At 53.2% G+C, this 19,474-nt stretch overlaps 6 protein-coding genes across 6 annotated transcripts; 4 read left to right on the forward strand and 2 right to left on the reverse strand.

Annotated features, from left to right (window-relative positions):
• Window positions 1-757: 757 nt before the first annotated feature.
• On the reverse strand, window positions 758-1,531 carry FIBRA_08546 (uncharacterized protein; the record flags this gene model as incomplete). The annotated part of the gene is made up of 4 exons (XM_012330188.1): window positions 758-784; window positions 849-959; window positions 1,014-1,237; window positions 1,294-1,531. The coding sequence occupies 4 exons, from the start codon at window positions 1,529-1,531 to the stop codon at window positions 758-760; spliced, it is 600 nt and encodes a 199-aa protein (XP_012185578.1).
• Window positions 1,532-1,699: 168 nt separating this feature from the next.
• On the forward strand, window positions 1,700-3,689 carry FIBRA_08547 (uncharacterized protein; the record flags this gene model as incomplete). The annotated part of the gene is made up of 7 exons (XM_012330189.1): window positions 1,700-2,122; window positions 2,177-2,280; window positions 2,334-2,595; window positions 2,644-2,821; window positions 2,873-3,181; window positions 3,238-3,313; window positions 3,377-3,689. 7 exons carry the CDS (start codon window positions 1,700-1,702, stop codon window positions 3,687-3,689), a joined length of 1,665 nt encoding a protein of 554 aa, XP_012185579.1.
• An 857-nt stretch (window positions 3,690-4,546) lies between these two features.
• FIBRA_08548 (uncharacterized protein) lies at window positions 4,547-5,376 on the forward strand (the record flags this gene model as incomplete). The annotated part of the gene is made up of 2 exons (XM_012330190.1): window positions 4,547-5,108; window positions 5,171-5,376. The coding sequence occupies 2 exons, from the start codon at window positions 4,547-4,549 to the stop codon at window positions 5,374-5,376; spliced, it is 768 nt and encodes a 255-aa protein (XP_012185580.1).
• A 217-nt stretch (window positions 5,377-5,593) lies between these two features.
• On the forward strand, window positions 5,594-6,298 carry FIBRA_08549 (uncharacterized protein; the record flags this gene model as incomplete). Its single annotated transcript, XM_012330191.1, has 4 exons — window positions 5,594-5,913; window positions 5,965-5,979; window positions 6,032-6,154; window positions 6,208-6,298. The coding sequence occupies 4 exons, from the start codon at window positions 5,594-5,596 to the stop codon at window positions 6,296-6,298; spliced, it is 549 nt and encodes a 182-aa protein (XP_012185581.1).
• A 4,598-nt stretch (window positions 6,299-10,896) lies between these two features.
• On the forward strand, window positions 10,897-11,718 carry FIBRA_08550 (uncharacterized protein; the record flags this gene model as incomplete). The annotated part of the gene is made up of 2 exons (XM_012330192.1): window positions 10,897-11,450; window positions 11,511-11,718. 2 exons carry the CDS (start codon window positions 10,897-10,899, stop codon window positions 11,716-11,718), a joined length of 762 nt encoding a protein of 253 aa, XP_012185582.1.
• Window positions 11,719-13,705: 1,987 nt separating this feature from the next.
• On the reverse strand, window positions 13,706-17,970 carry FIBRA_08551 (uncharacterized protein; the record flags this gene model as incomplete). Its single annotated transcript, XM_012330193.1, has 11 exons — window positions 13,706-13,822; window positions 13,874-14,011; window positions 14,062-14,265; window positions 14,317-15,940; window positions 15,993-16,117; window positions 16,175-16,273; window positions 16,334-16,389; window positions 16,447-17,137; window positions 17,198-17,518; window positions 17,585-17,866; window positions 17,917-17,970. The coding sequence occupies 11 exons, from the start codon at window positions 17,968-17,970 to the stop codon at window positions 13,706-13,708; spliced, it is 3,711 nt and encodes a 1,236-aa protein (XP_012185583.1).
• Between the last annotated feature and the right edge of the window lie 1,504 nt (window positions 17,971-19,474).

Raw genomic sequence — 19,474 nt, forward strand, 5'->3', positions numbered from 1 at the left:
GGGATTATATGCAGTCTGGGGTGGCTGTATGCGCCGGGCGTACCGCTCGATCAGAAAGATCGAGAGCTGTCTTTGCCTCCGTGCCCCGCCCTCGCAATATACCCAAGTGGCGCATTGCAATGGGTTCATACAAAACCCACATCGCACGCTCCTCCGCTGGCTCACCGTCTCGCCTTCGCCTTCACTGCAGCTGCCATGTAGAAGGGAACCCGAACCCTCCAGCTGCAACATTCGGACATCTCCCGCTGATAAGTACGTATTGACACACTTATCGGAAAGTTATCGCGCCGGGCGAATCGTTGTATCCCCGCGCTCCGCGACTACATATCATTTGTTCGCCCTTGTCGCTTTCCATCTATCATGCTTGCACCGCAGTTCCTCATGTCAGTGGTAGTGATCATATTCCGAATCTAAGTAGCACACGTGGGCGGTGCCGCGTCGCGTATTGCCTCTCACACTTACATCTATTGGCATACAATAGCACAATAGTCTCCGAGAGCGAGAACGACCAGAACCCCCTAGGCAGACCGCACAAGCACTTCTAGGCAGGGACCATCCCCGGCCGAATCGTGCCATCCCCAGCATCCCCGCACCCTATTGCCCCTCCGGCTCACTTGCCCACCGGTCGAAGCAGGGTATAATTATACACACTATTGCACATCTAGCGTCCCCGGCTATCATTTACGCCGCTTGCAATCAGCCCCCCATAACGACGTCCTACGCGTGCTTGTGTCCGGATCCATCCAGCGACAGCCTTCTACATGATCACACAGCACGAATTTTGCTGTCCGTCGCACAAATAGCTGATAAGCGACTGCAGACCCGCACCACGCACGCACATGACGCACCTTCTTCGCCGTCTTGTAAAACATCTTGCTTTGCGCAGACAGCGCAGTTGAGCGGTCGACCAGATCGTTGATCTTCTCCCCGCGTTCCAGCACGCTTTCGATCGTCTTGTGCTGTCACCGTCCCGCGCCATCAGTGTGCGCCCATTTCACCCCACACGCACTCACCAATATGATCTTCGTCTCGTCCAGCTCCTGCTGCACCTTCATGATCGCGTCTGCCTGTCGCGGGTCCTGGTACTTGCGCAGATACGTCTCCGCCTCAGGGAACGAGATCGCCGCGGGTGTCCCATACGACGTCGCGGGCACCTTCGCCACAAAATCCTCCAGCAGCTTCGTCAACAGCGAGAACGCTGGCCGGACGGGGTACTCGTGGTCCGTGATCACCACCGCTATGCGCGCCCATCGTTAGCACGCCGTGCGGACGCATGTGCACAAACGCACTCACCTGCGAGTTGCTCCGCGCCGCCACGGTTGTACACATGCGCTGTGTAGTTGTTCTCCTGTACGCTCTGCCGCTGGCCTGCGGGCGTGCGCTCGGAGATGGTCCGCGAGAAAAACGACATAAACTCCCCGACGCTCGGTCGCTGGTAGAACGAGAAGCCACTCAGGTCGCTCGCGCTGCTCAGCACCGTGCACGCCGTGTTTGGCGGCGCCTGCAGCACGCTCAGCGAGTATATCTTCATTATGGGCGATGTGAGAAGGGAGGACGGGGATGGAGAGGAGAGACGACAGTAGTGTGCTGTGCAGGCGCGAGGGCGACGCAGCTGCCTCCTGGCATACGGGGCACGTGATATAGTCGCCCGCGATAGCAGCTTCGGCGCCTATCTTGCCCCCGTCTGCGTCCTCCGTTCATGGACGCTTGGCCCGCCCTCGCTCTCGCCGCCTTCTGGCTCGCCGTCCACGTTCTCTCCCGCCTCCTCGCCGTCCGCCCCTCCGCGCTCCCAACCACGCACACGCGCACACACAGGCGCCTCCGCGGCTCGACGCAATGGTCGCTGCGCGCGCTGCACCTCCGTGTGCAGTCCACCGCGTTCAACGGCGCACACGATGCGCTCACGGCCGCGCTCGCGCGCCTGCGGGTGACGCATGTGCGCATGCACGACGTGCTCCGGATGTTCTACAACGTCGGGAGTGTGGTGGCCATTGCAGGGATGGCTGGTGCGCTCGTGCTGATGGCGTGGACGGCGGCGCAGCTCGTGGGCGGGGCGGAGGGCGGCCAGACGCTTTCTCGGCGGGATGGGGTGCGGCGCAGCGCGGTGCCAGTGCATGCGATTGTGAGTGAGCTGTGCGTGCGTCGGCCGTTGGCGTCTTCACTCGCTCCCGCCTAGATCCCTGGTCTGACCGTCCCGCTCGCCCACGTTCCCGTCCTGCTCCTTGCCCTCCTCACTGCCCAGGTCGTCCACGAAGCCGGACATGCGCTCGTCGCTGCAATGTGAGCCCCTCTCTTACTCCCCTCTCCGTGCTGTCTTGACCTTCCCCACCCAGCGACTCCGTCCCGCTGCTCTCTACCGGCTTTTCGCTGACCCTCGTCTTCCCCTCTGCTTTTGTCGGCCTCTCCGCCCCAGCCACTGCCGCACTCCCGCCCCCTGCCCGCATGCGCCTTGCCTCCGCTGGAGCGTTCCACAATCTCGTCCTTTGCGCGGTCCTCGCAGCAGCTGCTGCCCTGCGCACCGGGCACGCCCTGTGGCCCCTGCTCGGCTACACGGACGTCTCTACATGGGGCCGCGTCGTCGTCGGCGTCGACCAGGTGCCGCTACCGCTCTCTGCTCACCCCCTGCAACTGATGGCCCCCTAGGATTCTCCCCTCGCCGCATTCCTCCCCCTCGGCGCGATCGTGACGAAGATCGACGACACGTTACTCCTGGCTGCAGACACCGAGACAGACCTTTGGACTGCCCTCCTCGCTGCTGACCCAATGCTGCAAGAAGATGATGCTCCCATGGGGTGGTGCATCGAGCGCTCTTGGTTCGTAGGTACGCCCCGAGATTACCGAGCGTCCCTTTCCTCACTGCCGCTCCTTCCAGACCAGCCGACGTCTTGCTGTGATGCGCGCTTAGGTGCATCCTCTGCACTGTTGCCTCTGGCTTGCTTCGCATCGTACAATGTCCCGCTCGCAATGGACGAGCGCTGCCTCGATCCGCTGCCGTATCTCGACGATTCGACGGCCCCTGCCCCTGCGCGGCGATGCATGTCCGCCGTTGACTGTGGTGTGCACCACGTCTGCGCGGCAGTGCGCCCGGACCAGCAGCTGACGCGGCTCGCTGTGCACGTCCCCACTCGCGCAGACAGCGTCGTGGTGTGGAACGGGCCCAAGCACGAGATCTTGCGTGACGGTGAGCATGTCTCTCCTCGTCCTCGCTGCCTCACGCCGAGTGACGCCCTCCAACAGTCGATGTCGGCGCTTGGGGTGCGCGGTACCGCCTCCTGCCCGTCCGCCTGCCCGTCTGGGTGGGCACGTTTTTCGGGTGAGTGGTTGGACGCCCCTGGGTATATGCTTGTTGACGAGTATCCCGATGGTCGCTGCGTAGGTACGTCGAGACGCTCAGCATGTCGCTGTTCTTCCTCAACCTCGTCCCGTTGCGCTTCCTCGATGGCGCGCCGTTTCTTGACGCGCTCGCCGATGCGGTGCTCTCGGAAAGGAGTGTGGTAGGAGACAACGACCTCGCGCTGGAGGCGCTGGAGGGCGGGGAAGGGCGTGTGCGAGAGAGGAATTGGCGGGTGACGGACGAAGCGCACGGGCGCTGGAAACTGCGCCTGCAGCGGGTATTGGAACTCGTGTTTGCGATGCTCATTGTCTCGTGTATCGTTCTCGCGCTCGTTCGGACGTCTTGGCGAACGTAGGTGCGACGCTGGCGAACTGACCCGCGCTCGATGGACGTCCCAGGCTATCGCTGCGGTAGAATCAGACATTACGTCGCAGTTCTATCATCGTTACACCCTTCCCCTCGTTATTATGCTACGAGAACCGTAGCCGATACTCCATTCATATTGACTCCATCGGCCATCAACTATATGTTGCTCGAACTCTCGCCACTATCCTCATCTACCGGCATAAACCTCGCCCTTCCCCCACGCCCTGGCTCCCACACTTCAGGGTTTGGAACATTTGGAGGTGAATCTGGTAGTAGAGGTATGCGTGGGGTCCAGGTTCAGATGCACGGCATAGCCCTTGTTGGTTCTGGCTGTACGCTAACTCATACACTCGTCATGTGAAATATTTGTAGACCAACAACATAATATTCGCAATGTCCCCCGATATGTGAGGAGTAGTGGGAGTATGTTGTTTATTTTGAGGGTGTGGTGTGGCTCCTCCCTGCTAATTGGTGTTGTAAATTCGGCTGTGAGAAACGATATCATAGTACTAGGGAACTCGAGAATGAGTAGAGGTATATATAGTCGGAATTGGCAGTGCAGCATGCGCTGGTTCGCGGGCTGCCGTTACGCGTCCAATGTTATGACCGTTCTCTCCAGGTGTGTGGCTGCGCTATTACGATCTTGGTTACCGAGCGAACGCGTGTGGCAATCTCCTCTTGCCCGATCACGTCGAAAAGTCTTCATCGTGCAGTTTTCACCCTCGGTTTTACTGCTCACAACCTATAAGTTTCTGAAAACGCTGTGACCTTCAACCTCATGATACTTAAATGTCTGTGCTAGCAAGTATCTTGTTACGACTCGGACGTCCGCTATCGTTGAGATCTATGACTACGACCGCTCAGACTGGATACCGTCCCTTTCAACTCGATGGTGCTGAGGATCTCGAGAGATACTGTCCCGGTGGATTTCACCCAGTCTCAATTGGAGACATCCTCGCTGGCAGCCGATACAAGGTCGTGCATAAACTGGGATTTGGAGGATCATCCACTGTCTGGCTCGTTCAGGAGCAGTCTCTACGGGGGCACTCACAAGACTTGGGTGGTCCTCTAGCTGTAAAAATATTATCCGCAGAGCGTTCATCCAAATCGGGGCCAGCGATTGCGGAGCTATGCATCCCTCAAGAACTTGACCGGGTCTCCCGCACCGCTCACTACCAAGGAAGAGAGCATATCCTTTTCCCAAGAGACGGTTTCATGCAAGAAGGTCCTAATGGGTCCCATATTTGTATAGTCTCTCCGCTTGCTGGACCTAGCATTCTGTCTTTGGCGGAGTGTCCGGGAAGAGTATCTGGTAGCAGGCGACTTCGGGGGGATCTGGCGAGAAAGGTTGCCAGGCAAGTTGTTCTCGCCGTGCAGTTTTTGCATTCTAGAGGGATTGTCCATGGAGGTTCGTTCTCAGTGCGATATATCTCATCCACCGGTTTCGTACTTGCTGACTTGCCTGCATAGATCTGACGTCAGCTAACGTCGTTTTTCGACTGTCCGACGCGGTCCGCAAGTGGTCGGCTGATGATGTCTACAACATGTTAGGTAACCCCGAAACAGAGGAAGTTGTCACTCGCGATGGGTCTCCTCCGGATCCTCACGCACCCCCCGAGGTCGTTTCTCCCATTGACTCTGCTTCCCTTCATTGTTCCAAGAGGACATCCTCGTGATCGACTTCGGTCAATCTTTTTTTATAGACAGCCCGCCACTCGATTATGTGCCCGCTACTACACTCCATTACATCTCTCCAGAGGCATATTTTGACTCAAAAATCAGTCTTGCCTCTCATATTTGGGCATTGGCCTGCACACTATTTGAGATTCGTGCAGGATCACCCCTTTTTGACCCCTTCTTCTACAGCGACGCCCTCTTAAGCAGATCGTCGAAATGTTGGGCCGATTCCCAGACCCATGGTGGAATCTATGGCGGGAACGACAAGTGTGGTTTGACGAAACAGGCGTACCAAAGCCGGAAGCGGATCAGAGAAGGGAAGGTGTGCTACTGCCTGCGGTGAAGAGCTCACTTCGACACAGATTGCGCGCTATTGGAGAACAAGACGACTCTGGCGCAGACGGAGGGCGGATGTTTGAGAAGTCGGGTTTGCGGCTGCAAGATGCCGAGGTCGAGCTCTTTGCTGATCTGTTAGAGAAGATGATGAAGTATCGCCCTGAGGATAGAATCTCCATCCACGAAGTCGTCCAGCATCCGTGGTTTATATACAATTAAAGTGCGCACCCGGCTAAGACCGCTGGCGCCAGTCAGCCCTTGACAGAGTGAGTCGAGTGTCGGACACGACACCACTTGCACTAACGATATGTGTGGCAGAAACCTCAAATACGTGTTGCTCCTCGCGAACATCGTGGCAGACTCGCGGTACAATCTCATGGAGAACTTTGTCGACAAGATGGCCGGTGTCTCGAGGACCACTTCACCGCTGCCTGCTAGGAAGTCTTGTCGGGACTAGAGGGCGGAGAGGGGGTTCCGTTCACTTTTTCCCTCAGCGCCACGTTCGAGTTAGTCGTGTACGCGAGCACGCTCTCTGTGCTGGCTGGCTCTCAATCGTATGGAGGAAAGGTACCTATGTCGTCTTAGTGTATAGTGAGGTTGATACGGAGAAGGCAGGCTTTCCTGTGCCAGGGCTACAGCGTCTCCCTGAAAGTGCGCACACCCTCCACTTGGTCGAAGAGCGACAAAAGACAAAAGAACGACCCTCAAACATTCCCGCGATGTCGCCTTTGGGCTGGGGCAGCGCGAACATGTCGCGGAACAAATAGCTCGAGATGGGCAACTACTGCGACAAGTGGCGGCGCTTGCCCATTGGCATTTATGCAATGGCTAAATCCCATGCGTCCGAATCCATAATTGAGAAGGCACATTGATCCTGCATCTGATGACCACCGCGCCCCTCGTCTCTTGCACAGCGCGTGAGCCCTGTTCCAATGCGTTCCTCGCCATCGAAGCTGTTCGAAAGACGAGCAGTGGCAGCATGCACAGCGCATCGATGAACGCCTCAGAAAAATGAGCGCGGAGATTGTGGGCACGCGAGTGCCGTCTGATGGTGAGGCCGTAGGGTATTGAACACGCTTGATGCATAATGACCGAGGGTAGTTACTCCTAAAAATGCGATTGCTGGCATGTATGTCATGAGACGAGATTAGGAGTTGCGTCGTTGATGTGTATTCAAGAGATGGGTTACATTGTGGCTGCTCAGATTGTGGGCAAGGCAAGCTCGACGAGGGTCGCTGGTACAAATGAGGGAACCAGGAGAGGGTGCCATCGTTCACAACGGAGGAGGAAATTCGTACAAAGCAGTGTTTAGCGACCGTCATCGACCGTCGTGATAACATTTGGCATGGACTACACGCCTTGGGTCAATGATCTACTCGTCTGACTACTTGGAATATCAGGGGTCAGCTCGGGCAGGTGATCTTCGTCGTCCAACTCGTCATCAACAGTGAAGAGCGAGTCATGATCAAGAGGCCTGCTCAAGTCTCCAACAAGACTGGTCGCGAAGCGAATAGTCTGTAAGTGCGATCCTTCAAAATTAAACTGGGAGTCCATGTTCAGAGTGCGTGCAGATTCTGAGGCGATTCGAAGGTTGAACATGAACCGTGAAATGAGGAGGTATGGTATGCTAGGAGAGCAGATGGGCACTGGGCATTTGCAACACACTCAAGCTAAGATTCCACGGATAACTCACACGTTCACATATGCAAATAAATCCTAAAGATGTCGACGTAAGTAGAAATCAAGGGATAGAAATGTACAACTATTCACCAACATACCCTCACTCGGATATGTAAGTATTAGACATAAGATTTGCAATGTAAGGTTTGTTCTGGATGCAATGTTCAGTTTACCATCTTGGAACGTATTGAAAATTATAAAATGCCTTACAGGAAGTACGCCATGCCTATACGATTTTTTATATTAGAATTTAAGTATTTCATCAATTGAGATAATATTTACCATCTCTGAAAACAACCAATAAAATAGACGGTCTGAAATCACGAAATCGAGATATCAAACCCGGTTGCATTGTATGCCTCCAAGTGACCACAATAGCGATCACGTCGATCATGACGGTTGATAGCAAAGACACGAGAAACACTAAAGAGGAAGTAGCATAAGAAGAAATGCAACAAGCAGGAGGGGGTAGCGCATTTACAGCTGTTTTATAGATAACTACATTAGTTTATTGCATGTGGACAACCTCAACTGGAATGAAGCTCTTACTCAAAGAAAGTAGAAGATGACATGGAAACATTCCATCCACATTCCGTTATAGCATTCGTTGAGAATACAGGAACAAATACATCGAGATACTGCTTTAGCATGAGGATATGTCGAAATCAAGAAGAACGTGATACACACAATATTTATAGTCGTAGGCACAAGCCCAACTACGAGCACAAGCAATGTGGGCCATTTATTGAACCCACTTACGGCATATGTGCGTAGAGCTGCAAATACTACAAATGATGTATTCAGTCATAGACGGAACTCGAAGTAAATGTGAAACAAACCCGTTGCGACAATCATCGCTGCACTTCCTGCAACGGCCTCAAGGACGAACAAAACCTCACAGCTGAAACCATCACTGTAATGCCACAATTAAAATGGCCACGGACGAACCTCTACTCCGCGATAACGTGAGTTTTCGCAAGAAGGTACGGTGTACATCAAGAGAACGCACCAAATACCTAGTGAAAGGAAGAAACCACGCTGCACTCACTACCACATTGAAAAGGAATAGGTATCTGTTAAGGAGAAATATAATTGTGGCCCCGGATACAGGACGCAACCAGAATAGATCGACTTCAAGGGAAAAGGTGATCATGTACTCGTAGAAAGTAAGAACCACTATGTGAATTTTTCATAAATGCATGGAACGCAAATAAAACATTCCGCACAGCAGGGTATGTAGATGGATATATAGTCCAGGTGACTTGCGATAGACTGTGAGTTACGAGTATCTTCTCACATGATCACAGGCGGTAGACAACTCACATTATATTGGCTAGAGCTGCTGCAGATAGATCAGACGACATGCTAGAGGCAGGAAGTGCTTGCAAAGGTCGTAGACATGAGGACTCGAGCAAGGAATATAAAGGGGCGTATTTAAAGACACGCAGATGGGAACCCAAGGGAGAAGATGTGTCCGACGTATATCAAGCTTGATATGAAGTTGTACATCGAAGGTGCCATGTGTGCCAGGTTCTATTCAATACGCGCTGATGGACGTTTTGTTGCGGCCGATATCTTATCAGTCTACACGGTGCGGGAAGTGGAGAAAGAGATATGAGCCGTGAACCTACGCCATCGAAGAAGTAGGGAAGGGCGCCCGCTGGGGCTGCAAGGCCGAGGAATTCGAGGCAGGGGGCGGGACGTACTATTCAAATATTCAAACTTTTCACACCTTCCACGCGCAGCGAGATCTGAAGAGCGTCCCTTCCTGATCAGACTGTCGCCGTCCACCCCGCTGGGAAGGCTCGCGTCAAATTTATCCACAATGGCACCCGCACGCGGACAGCGTGTGGGAGGAGCTGTGCGAGAATCCGAGGCTGAAAGATGGCACGACGTATGCCGGAATTGCTCTGGAGAAGAGTACCGGTGGGCAGTGTTGTTCCAGGAGGCATGGTACACCGGGAGTACGCAGAGAGAGAATAAAATCAGCTTCAGTGGCGCTCATCTGGCTACAACAGGACACACAACTCATCAGCTTCATGTTTCTGAGCTGTAATCGACCGTTACAGCGATCTCAAAATCGACGTGCCGCCCCTGGAAGGATACTGTACAATGGAGCATGGTGGCCCCTCGGCTGATGGCGGCTTGATGCTGTAGGTGGCGGGTCGCTCAGTAGAGTCATGTCGCCCTCGTTGAGGATAGCAGGGACGAAAATAATGACGAAGTTTTCTCTGCTCATTGATACCAGTAGCGCGGGCAATTTCGTTGTTTGGCATGACTTGACATTGTCATAATCAGCTCCTTTTGAGAGGGATGAATATACCGTCTGAGTCCAATCATATCGCTAAGAGCGCAACCGTCGACTCGAGGAGGAAGACAGCTCATGTTGCGGGGAAACACTCAGACCGCAGGTGGCACAAAAACCGCCGTGGTGCTGGCACCAGCCGATGTCACCCAAGCTCCATTGTATTTTCTCAGGGTCGGCACATCGATTCTGAGATTGCTGTAAGGAGCGCGTAGCCCAATGCAGCAGGTTCTCTGTCCAACGTCGAGCACTGCCGAGCGGTTGGTGCCAATAAATGGATGTAGCGGTTTCCTGTAGCGGTGGCATTAGTTACTAAGGGCGACTTACCTGCTTTAGGTGTGGAGTTCTCAGTACCAGTATATGCCACCTGGACTAGCCTCCACTCAGTGGATTTGCATGCCATCCATAGCACGCATATAAGGACATTCCAAAGGTGGCTTCTGACGAACGGGTGATCTATGCGCCTCTTGTGAGTTGACTGAGTGCTGCTACTTGACTTTAATTTGCGCTCAGGCCGCTATCTTAAGGTGTCTGCGCTAAACGCGGAAGGAAACAGTAAAGGATCTCAGTGTCCTAGCTTTGTATTTGACACGACAGCTGCAAGAGGCGAATTGATTGGGACGGGTTCAATGCGGCGAGATGTTTGTTGCTATATGGAAACTATCATCGACAAAGTGAGGACCCGAGACGGTTCTCCCCGTGCACATCTTGGTAATGCGGAGCTCTTCATCGAGGTCAGGAGAGAAGCAAAGCAGGACTTTTTCACAGATCCTAAGCCGGGCGCCGATCGTGCAACTCATCAGTTCGTCCTTAACATCTCAAACAAAAAGATACGGAATGATGCGCGAAAGGCGCTTGGTCAAAATGTCGCGTACGCCACCGAGGCTTGTGCTCGGCAACACCGCACGTTCTAATTTTCTGTATCAGTATCTGGTAACCATGTTAGTTTAATACGCTGTGGTCGGGCGGGCGCAATTGTTAGCGAAGACTCCGACCTTCACAAACATCCTGAATTATTGTGCGACCACGGATGCGCAATGGGGGTATGAAATGATGATTGAGCCTGCAAGCCTTGAGCAGGAACAGTTATCTAGGCAAGTCATCGAAACTCATGTGCAAGAGCAGCTACTCGAGGACGTCCGAGACCCCACGATGCTCAAGCGGGCCGTCGAAACTCTTTCTTATCAAAAATGCGGTCATGGTCGTCAACGTTGATGATGAACAATCTGGCGGTGTCCACAAATATTTCATATCTCGCCCCGTCATCTTGCTCTTGTCTATGGCCAGTCGGGCGACGCGTGGGTATTGGGCGGTCAGTGAGGATGGGAAAATTGCCTTCCTGAAAGATGCGTGGCGCTATCATGGAGATGTCTTTGAGAGGGAAGGCGAGATCTTGATAGCGTTGCGTGAAGCTGGCATTCGGAACATACCCGAATTGCTGTACCATGGCGATGTGCTCTTCCAGAAACCTCCTGTTCCGAGTAATTTAAAGGGGAAACAGAAGTCGTCGGCAACGGATACAAGCGAGTCCGAAAATCGCTCCGCTTGTCCATTGACTGAGCTGTACAATGTCTTGGACTTCATGCATCGTATACTCACTGACCAGTATATCGACGCTCACTGGAGTTTACCCGGAGATGTGGACGACACAAAGCGGTGTATTGTCGTGCTCTCGCGCGTTCATTATCGTGTGACGTTGGCCACAGTGGGCTATCCCCTAGAGCAGTTCAAAGGGACGGAGTCAGAGTTACCGTAAGCCATTCACTGTGCCTATCATGGTTAATTGTTTCATATTTTCTTGTGGAACCATAGTGTTGACGTGATCTTGGTAATGGTTGACGCGTATGCCCAGGCCAATAGGTTGCATCGTAACATCAGCTTGGGCAATGTCATCCTCTGTCGAAATCGTGGAGATGGCGTTCGACGCGGAATCCTAATCGGCTGGGAACTCTCGTGTCAGCTTGACGATAAAGGACACGCCCGCGAATATGAACGAACGGAAGGATTCACCAAAGCTTGACGTGGTCATCATCTCATCTTGGAGTGTTGGGGCACTTGGCAGTTCATGTCCGTAAACCAGCTGAATATGCACAAGTACACCGCTTATACCCTGCAAGACGACATGGAGTCTATCATGTATGTTGTCCTCTACTGCAGCTGTCGATGGGGAGCACATAATATCGGCGATCATCTCGTCTCCGAGACTATCCGTGAGATGTTCGGTGGCGGTAACGTGCAGGGTGGCGGCATGGGCAAATCAGTCAAAATGCTGGATCGGCGGTTCACCGGAAAATTTTTACTTTCGAAAGTCCCGCGCTTCATCGTTGGCTGAACACGGTCATGTATTACCATTCACTTCATTCGCTGAATGCGGCCATGCCACTCTATGGTCCCGTCAATCGCAAGAACGAATCCAAGTGGTCTGATCCGTCGCATCTCGGTCAGCTATGGACCTCAACATTGGAGGGGCTTCTCGAAAAGAATGATAGAGTGGACCGCAGGATTGACGGGCGTCATGCGCCCAAGAATGCTCCTATAAACATCCTTGGAAATGCGGCGTCTGGAACTCCACTACATGCTACTATAGGATCGGGTACGTTCTCGACTCAAAGTGGGAAGAGAGAAGAATCGTTGGCCAGCACTAGCTCGACAAGAAAACGTGCTCATGCCGAGGTCCATTTTGAGCAGGTGATGCCGGACAATGAGGGAGCGTCGAAGAAAAGGCGAATGTCGCGCTCTATGTTACAGGGAAGTCTTGTGCAGGGCAAAACGACAAGCGAGCCACGACCTACGTCTGAGTTGAGATGCTCTACTCGCCATAGTCGAGCATCTCAGGCAACTCATGAGGAAGGCACGTCTTACGTCCGTCCATGTGGTCAGATATCCTCTCGGAGTACGTGATCTAGCAAGCGTCGCCAGAAGAAGGGGGGCAACTAGACGGCAGTCTTCGAATTCCCTGAGACAGTGTATCTAGTTCCTCGAGTGTTGATCAGGACACCGCCCCTATTGCTGGCCACAAGCTTCGTTGCCTGCGATGGTAGCTTTCAACTTTGCATGTTCGAAATTCTTCGGTCTCGTTCCTGGACGTGTTGAACACATCTTAATGTCACTTTAGTGCGCCAACGCTGCACGTAGCGCACGACGGTACGCGCCGGATGTTCATGACGCTTTTGCGCAGGATCATGCCGAACCCCATGCTCCCGACGCTCGAGACGCGCACGTGAACGCGCTCAACCCGGCTGCGCTGTGTCCGTGCGGTCCGCAAAATGCCGCTCAACGCGAGGTGTCTGGGGTTAGACTGCACCCAACCACTACCGCATTCTTCCATCGTGGCATACCCAACCCGCAAGCACAGTCCCAAATGCTCCTCCGGCTACGCCAGCATCGAATGCGTTTAGATAACATGCGCTCGAGGGTGCCACAACGAATATCTGCCACGAATTGAAATCTCAAACATCTCATCCTCGTCCACTGATGTTGTACATACACTCTTAGATATGCGTGTCAGTGGACTCGGCCCAAAAGTGGGGGAATTTCAATCGGGCCAGACGGAGGGGGCGTCCTCGTCGACTGGGACTTGTGCGAGCTGCAAAGGGCTCTAGCAAACTCCAGAGGCTCGAGAACTCGAACGGCAAGTCCGAAGGTGCCTGGCATGTGGATGATGGTTGCAAGGATCCGTTAGCGATCATCGACGTTTGAACTAGTCAAGGTATAGAGAGAAAATCGAGCGACGTGTCATCTGCCAAGGCAATTCGATATTGGAAACAGCAGCTTTTCCATTTGCCGCAAGAAGATGACAATTAAGGATGTTATCGGTTCAGGTAGATGGTAATTGTGTACTTGTTTTCATGTTCACGCGTGCTGCCAATACTTGCTCCGTTCTTGCTCAATGGTCTACAAGCAATAAGAAACCGAACTTAGTCCAGAGCCTACTTGCAATTGGACAGAATCAATGGCCACCGTGGACGATGAGGCACACAGAAAGTAAATAGTATGAAGACGCAGGCCTACTCCCGAATAACGATATTCTTGACCAGTCCAGCGCCCATCCGCTCAATTTCACTGAGAATAGCATTCTCGTTCAGCTTCACTAGCGCTTTATCCTTGTCCTTCGCTTTCCCCTCCTATCAGTCAGGATTAGCACAAATAGAACTGGAGAAAGCGACACAGCTTACTTTACGTATTGGCTCACTAGAGAACCCACCAAGTGCACGGAACGGACGGGGCGCCTTGAGACTGGGATCCCACACGGCGCCGAAGCGATCTCCACCAAGAGGATCATAGAACAAAATGAACGTGTCCTTATATACCCGCTAAAGCGCAATCAGCAGCATACCCTCGCGTCTACATATCAGACTCGTACCTTGAGATCATCGAAGAAAGCTTGTGCAGGATCGAATCCGGGACACAGTCGCACGTCTTCCGCGTCCGCGCGTGTGTTTGCATACTTGGCCCTCTGCGCCCAAATCGCGGGGTCCGCACGAACATTTTGGACGTATCGCGGTAGTACGGCTGGATCCAGCTCGATGATGAAGTCGTAGTGCTCCAGTGGGTGTAAGAATAACGTCTAGTGAGGAATGGTAAATCATAAGATTAAAATACAGGCAATTGCACATACCATTGCTTCGAATGACCCGCTCTCCATGCCTTGCAACGCGACCCACGTCGCCTGAGCCAGTGCACGGATGCGCCGCGCGACAATTGCATCTGGGCCGGACGACGTCCACACGTGTCCTCCCGAGTCCAATTCGGTCGCGAGAGCCCATACTCCCGTTTTCGCACCGGCGGTCACCGTCACAGCTGGTGTCTTGTCGCCGCCGTCATCGGTGCCATGATACAATGGGATATACATGCCTTGGCTCCACTCCCAGTCCTTGAGAAGCTCAACGACTAACGCGAACCCACGTTCCTTCGAGCCCGGACTGCCCAAGCCTTCTACTGTAGATTGTGCAGATCGTAAGAACACGCTCGCGCATAAGAGTTCAACGGCCTCCACGCTGACGTGACCTCTGAGAAGCCAATGCGCAGCGAACCACCGCTTCACGAGCCTCACTGTCCCCGCAAACGCCGAGAAACTATGGCACAAGGCGGCTATCGCACGGTGATGGCGTGGTGCATGAACAAATCGCCGTTGATATACTTCTTGTGCTGACAACGCTGCTTGACGTTCTTGAGGGTCGCCCTCTCTCTGACGCTTCATATGGGGTGCGATATGCGGCTTGTCATCGATGAGCCTGCTTAGAAGTATCGCTTCGCGATCGTGCCATATCCGCGCGCGGAATGCCCAGCCGTCAGCCGTGACGATCTCCAGACAGGCTTGATCGGCGATATCTGAGCTCTCCGCGCCATGTCCGACAACAACAGAGGCAGTGAGACCTTTGATCGAAGTGGCGAGCGCGGAGGCGAGCGCCTCGAAGAAAGCAAGCTTAATTTTTTGGATTGCTCGAAGGTCATCCGGCCAGCGCGCCGACTTCTCGAACTCGATCACAATTTCCATCGGCTCCACGTATCGTGCGAATTGCGGGAGGGCAAAAATCACTGGCCCGGGTGCTGCAACAGGACTGTGCACGCTCGTGTAACGCAGAGCCTCCGCGATAGGGCTGACGGTCAGGATTGCCAGCGGAATACGGTCGTCCAGTCCCTTCATTGCTCTCACGAGCTCGTCGAACGCGGACATAGCAGCCTTGAAACCTGTTTGAGCACCGGTTGTACGGTATATCCCAGTGATCGATTCTGGTAAGCGTACCACGCTGTCGAATTGCGTCTGCCAGGTGCGCACTGCATCTCCAATAAGCCCACAATGGCGCGCGAGGACATGTCGGGCGATGTGGACTGGGATGTGTGTGCGCTCATCGGCGGTGCTCACCGACCAGACGACACTCTCCACGATGCTCCCGTCCTTGAATCGTCGCAGCTCCGCTTTCTCGCCCCAGAATTCGCGGAAAGCCTGGGCAGCTTCGCTGTCCTGTTCTTCGGCTGTGGGGCCGTGATCCACAAGTCGAAATGCGTGTTCAGTATCGAGAAGTAGGCCGACATGGATAGTCGACGGATTGGACGGATGCGCTTGGGACACGGGGCGCGCTTGAGGTGCAGGGTGGAGAACAGAAATGGCCTTCGTGCGATTGCCGAGTCCTCGGTAGAGGCAGGAGACGAGATGTTCGAGTAGCGCGTTATAAGCAGAGCCGTGTTCGACGCTAGCGTGGGTATTAGGGTCGCGAAGTTTTGCGGACGATAAGTTCAATCTATATGCATATATTAGAAGAGAAGAACAAATGCAATCGAGAAAATACATACCGGAGAACAATGTCAAAGCGTGTGGCTACGTCTCGCTTGTCTCGCATGAATACAGCATCGAAGGGGTCTTCTGAAAGATTGGAGTGATCCAATATGTCCAAAGTCATTTTTGCGTCATGACGTAGCTGACAGAAATGATCGCCAGTCAATACATTCGCACTAAGGGGCAAAGAAGCGCTCACCATTTCCAGAGCGCTGAGCGGAACGCCGGCCAGGAGATTCACGGTCGAGGTCGAGTCCACAAAAACAGCTTCGTGAAGCGCATAATCTTCGGGAGGGAACTACCTCTCACGACGGTCAGCCCATGCCTTTTAACATGTAGTACGAAAAAAAAAACATACTCTGTGTCCGTCGTTCGTTTTGACAAAGATGTGTTCCTTTTCAAAATCGTGCCGCGCTATCTCGACGCACTTCAATCAGATAATTACAGTATGCCATAAAGACTGCATCTTACCCAGAAGATCCAGCGCCGCTTTGAATAACTGGTATGAACTTAGTCCTTTTCCTAGAGGTTTTCTCTTCGCTGTCTTATGGAAGGTTGTCCCAGGAAGAGATTCTTCACCATTCACGAGCAGCTCGAGCACTGCGGCCCACCATGGTCCACGAGTGTCGAAATGCCGCATGCATAACCGATCACCTACGCCGTATCCGCGCTGATTGGCCCAAACACGGAGCAACGCAAGCGCATCGGCGAATGCGGGAACAGACTCCGCAAGCGCGTGCATAGTGATCATATGCGATTTGTATGTTGTGCAGAGAAGAAGCGCGGAATTGCAGAGCGGAGAAGGCGCATCATTGGAGGAAATACGGATGTTGGAACGTGAGGGCGATAGACGCTGTAGCGGGATCGGGGAGGAAGATGGAAGCACGGGCATGATGCGGACTTCCACGTTCAAGGATGTGAAGTCAACAGCGGACTGATCTGCATCGTGTGAGGCAGAGCGTATACGAGTGTGAGCAAGCATACCGTGTTTTGGACGGAGCACTAAAGTGGTCAGACGAGGATCGCCGGATGCAGACTCGTAGAAGACATCGACGTCCATGCCACTTTTCTTGTTGGATACGGCACCGGCAATGACCGCAAGGTAGTAGGCACGCTTGTGGAAGAACCGACTATTCATATAGTCTTTTTCTTGGAACAAAGTCTAACATACAGAGTTCGAGCATGGTCAGATTGTAGAAGGTTGTTTACGGGATTCACATACTTCCGGCATGGTCACAGCGACATCAGCAACATACCGACGCTGGTCTTTCGCTTTCACGCTCATCTTGACTGCCCAGCTACCGACTAATAAAATGTCGCTTGGTTTTTCAAATGATACTTTCCAATTCGTGTCTTCCGTGGGAAGAGGCAGTGGATAAGGCACGGCAATCCCTTTTTTGAGCAAGTCGCGAGAAGCTGAAAGCGGGTGTTGCGGAGCAACGGGAGAAAGATCTTTCAGGAAGGTATATAAGGTGAACAGAAAGCGTTCGAGCGGGGCAGAGCGTGCATATTTGGGCCGTATGTTGGGTAGAAGGACGTCGATCTGAAAGTCTTGTAATAAGACGTGGAAACGCTGCGCATGAACGTACGCGTGCAAAATTTTGCTCACCTGAAGCTTGAACGACGTTGACCTGTACAGGTCGGCGGCATCTTTGATATCCCTCAGCTCTTCTCCTCTCGGAGGTTTATGGGTATGCGTGCCAGAATGACCGGCTGCCTCCATGTTCTTGCCTTGCTCACTAATGCCCGACCACTCCTCCATTATTCCGTCCTGAACGGAGCCCTCGCTTTCCGCATATTCGTCCTCCTCATTGGCGACACCGTCCTCCAAGCTCTGTTTGCGCGGAATGGACGCAGCGTCTGACACATTTTCGAGACCGGGTCGACGCCTCTGCAATTGTCCATTAGCGGGAGGGAGAAAACGCCATAGATAATTCTCACCTTTGGGCTGGTTTTGTGCGTCTCTGTTCCCCTCTTTCTTTTAAGATTGGACATGACCGGTACTGGACAAAACTCTCAGCTTTGCTCTTCCGAGTCTTCGTTTCCGTCTCTGGGCACTTTCCCACGATCAGGTCCGACCCCGCCGCTTCGGTGAGGTTTCTCCCAACGTTGCCCGCCTTGTTTACCGCTGGGACCTCGGCGAAACACTCGAGCAGATTACTGTTACGCTCTACGCCCTCATCGATGTATTTTCCGCAAGGTGAGCGCAGTTTCGGACGAGGTCGCAGACGCGTGGTAGTGCGAGGTGGGCGAGTGGACGATGGGCCAGATGTCAAAACGACTCTGACAACTTTTCTCGTCTCTCTGACGAGCGGGACAACAACCCTCGGGTGCAGCGAGGCAGGATGTATCTGGGTGTCACGGCGCGCGTCCTAGTCTCACATTCTTAATCCAACCTTAGGCTGGTCATCGTCATGGTTGCCAGCCTTCCTCTCCCGTTCGAGCTTGGGATACCCCGAGAGCATGACATTCACTTGGAAGGTCAGTCTATGACCATACCACTGTGATCTGTGTCTCAATCACCAGCTGGCGGTGGAGAGGTACAGCCGAGCAAGGATATGTCTAATGCACACACGGACTCGAACGCGGGCCCCTGCAATATATGGGGTACTTTGATTGCATGGCGCAGAAGTGGAAGCTACTAGGTACAGAGAAATCTCACGAATGGAGTTCTCGAACGCTGGCCGGCACGGTTCCTGGTGTGCTCAGAGCTCGAGTGCGTCTTGCTTCGAAAGCCTCCATCGATGTTACCACCCTGTAGCAAGATGCACTTCGCATAGGAGATATAATAGATTGGATCCGCACACAGACTGGGCCCGGAATTTCTGGCGAAGTATACACCTGAGGTCTCGTGCGGTAATTCTCGTTTCGCTGAGGTGAGGAAAATTGCTTCAGTTGATCTCAGGGTCTACATCTAAGGTTATTCATTGTGATGACATTTAATGCGGTATCAAGCCGATGACACTGAGAAGGCGAAAGGACAGTGTCATCAACGAAGGTTCGCTATAAGTCTCTACAAGGAACGGCATACCATGACCTGATTGGGTCAACGTTTTGCACATCCGTAAGATATCCGTGAAATGTGTTTAGTACAGCCCCACATATATGTTTTGACAAAGGAAAGTACCTGAGATCCGGACAAAATCTGTGTCGTAACGTATCGGTTACAAAAATCACATTGCTAGAACTTTGCTAATAGTACATCTCAGTCGGACAAGGTATACAAGAGTTTAGACCCCCGGCGAATGAACGCTAGCAGACCGAGATACAAACCCGATGGGAAGCCGTTCACCAGTCCTCCGGTGCCCGTCAAAACTCCCTCGGCTGCTAGGGTCTGAAAGATCCATCCTCTACACATGAGAAAGGTCATGTCAGTGCTGAATACGAGTTGAAGGGAAGGGGCATTATCTTACTAGATTTGATATCCCAGCATATCTTTGCCGATGACAAAGTCGACGAGTATGGGATCTTCGTAAATATCCCCCAGATTACGGTGGAG

Source organism: Fibroporia radiculosa (assembly GCF_000313525.1).
Source record: "Fibroporia radiculosa TFFH 294 genomic supercontigs, scaffold906, whole genome shotgun sequence".
Taxonomy (NCBI): domain Eukaryota; kingdom Fungi; phylum Basidiomycota; class Agaricomycetes; order Polyporales; family Fibroporiaceae; genus Fibroporia; species Fibroporia radiculosa.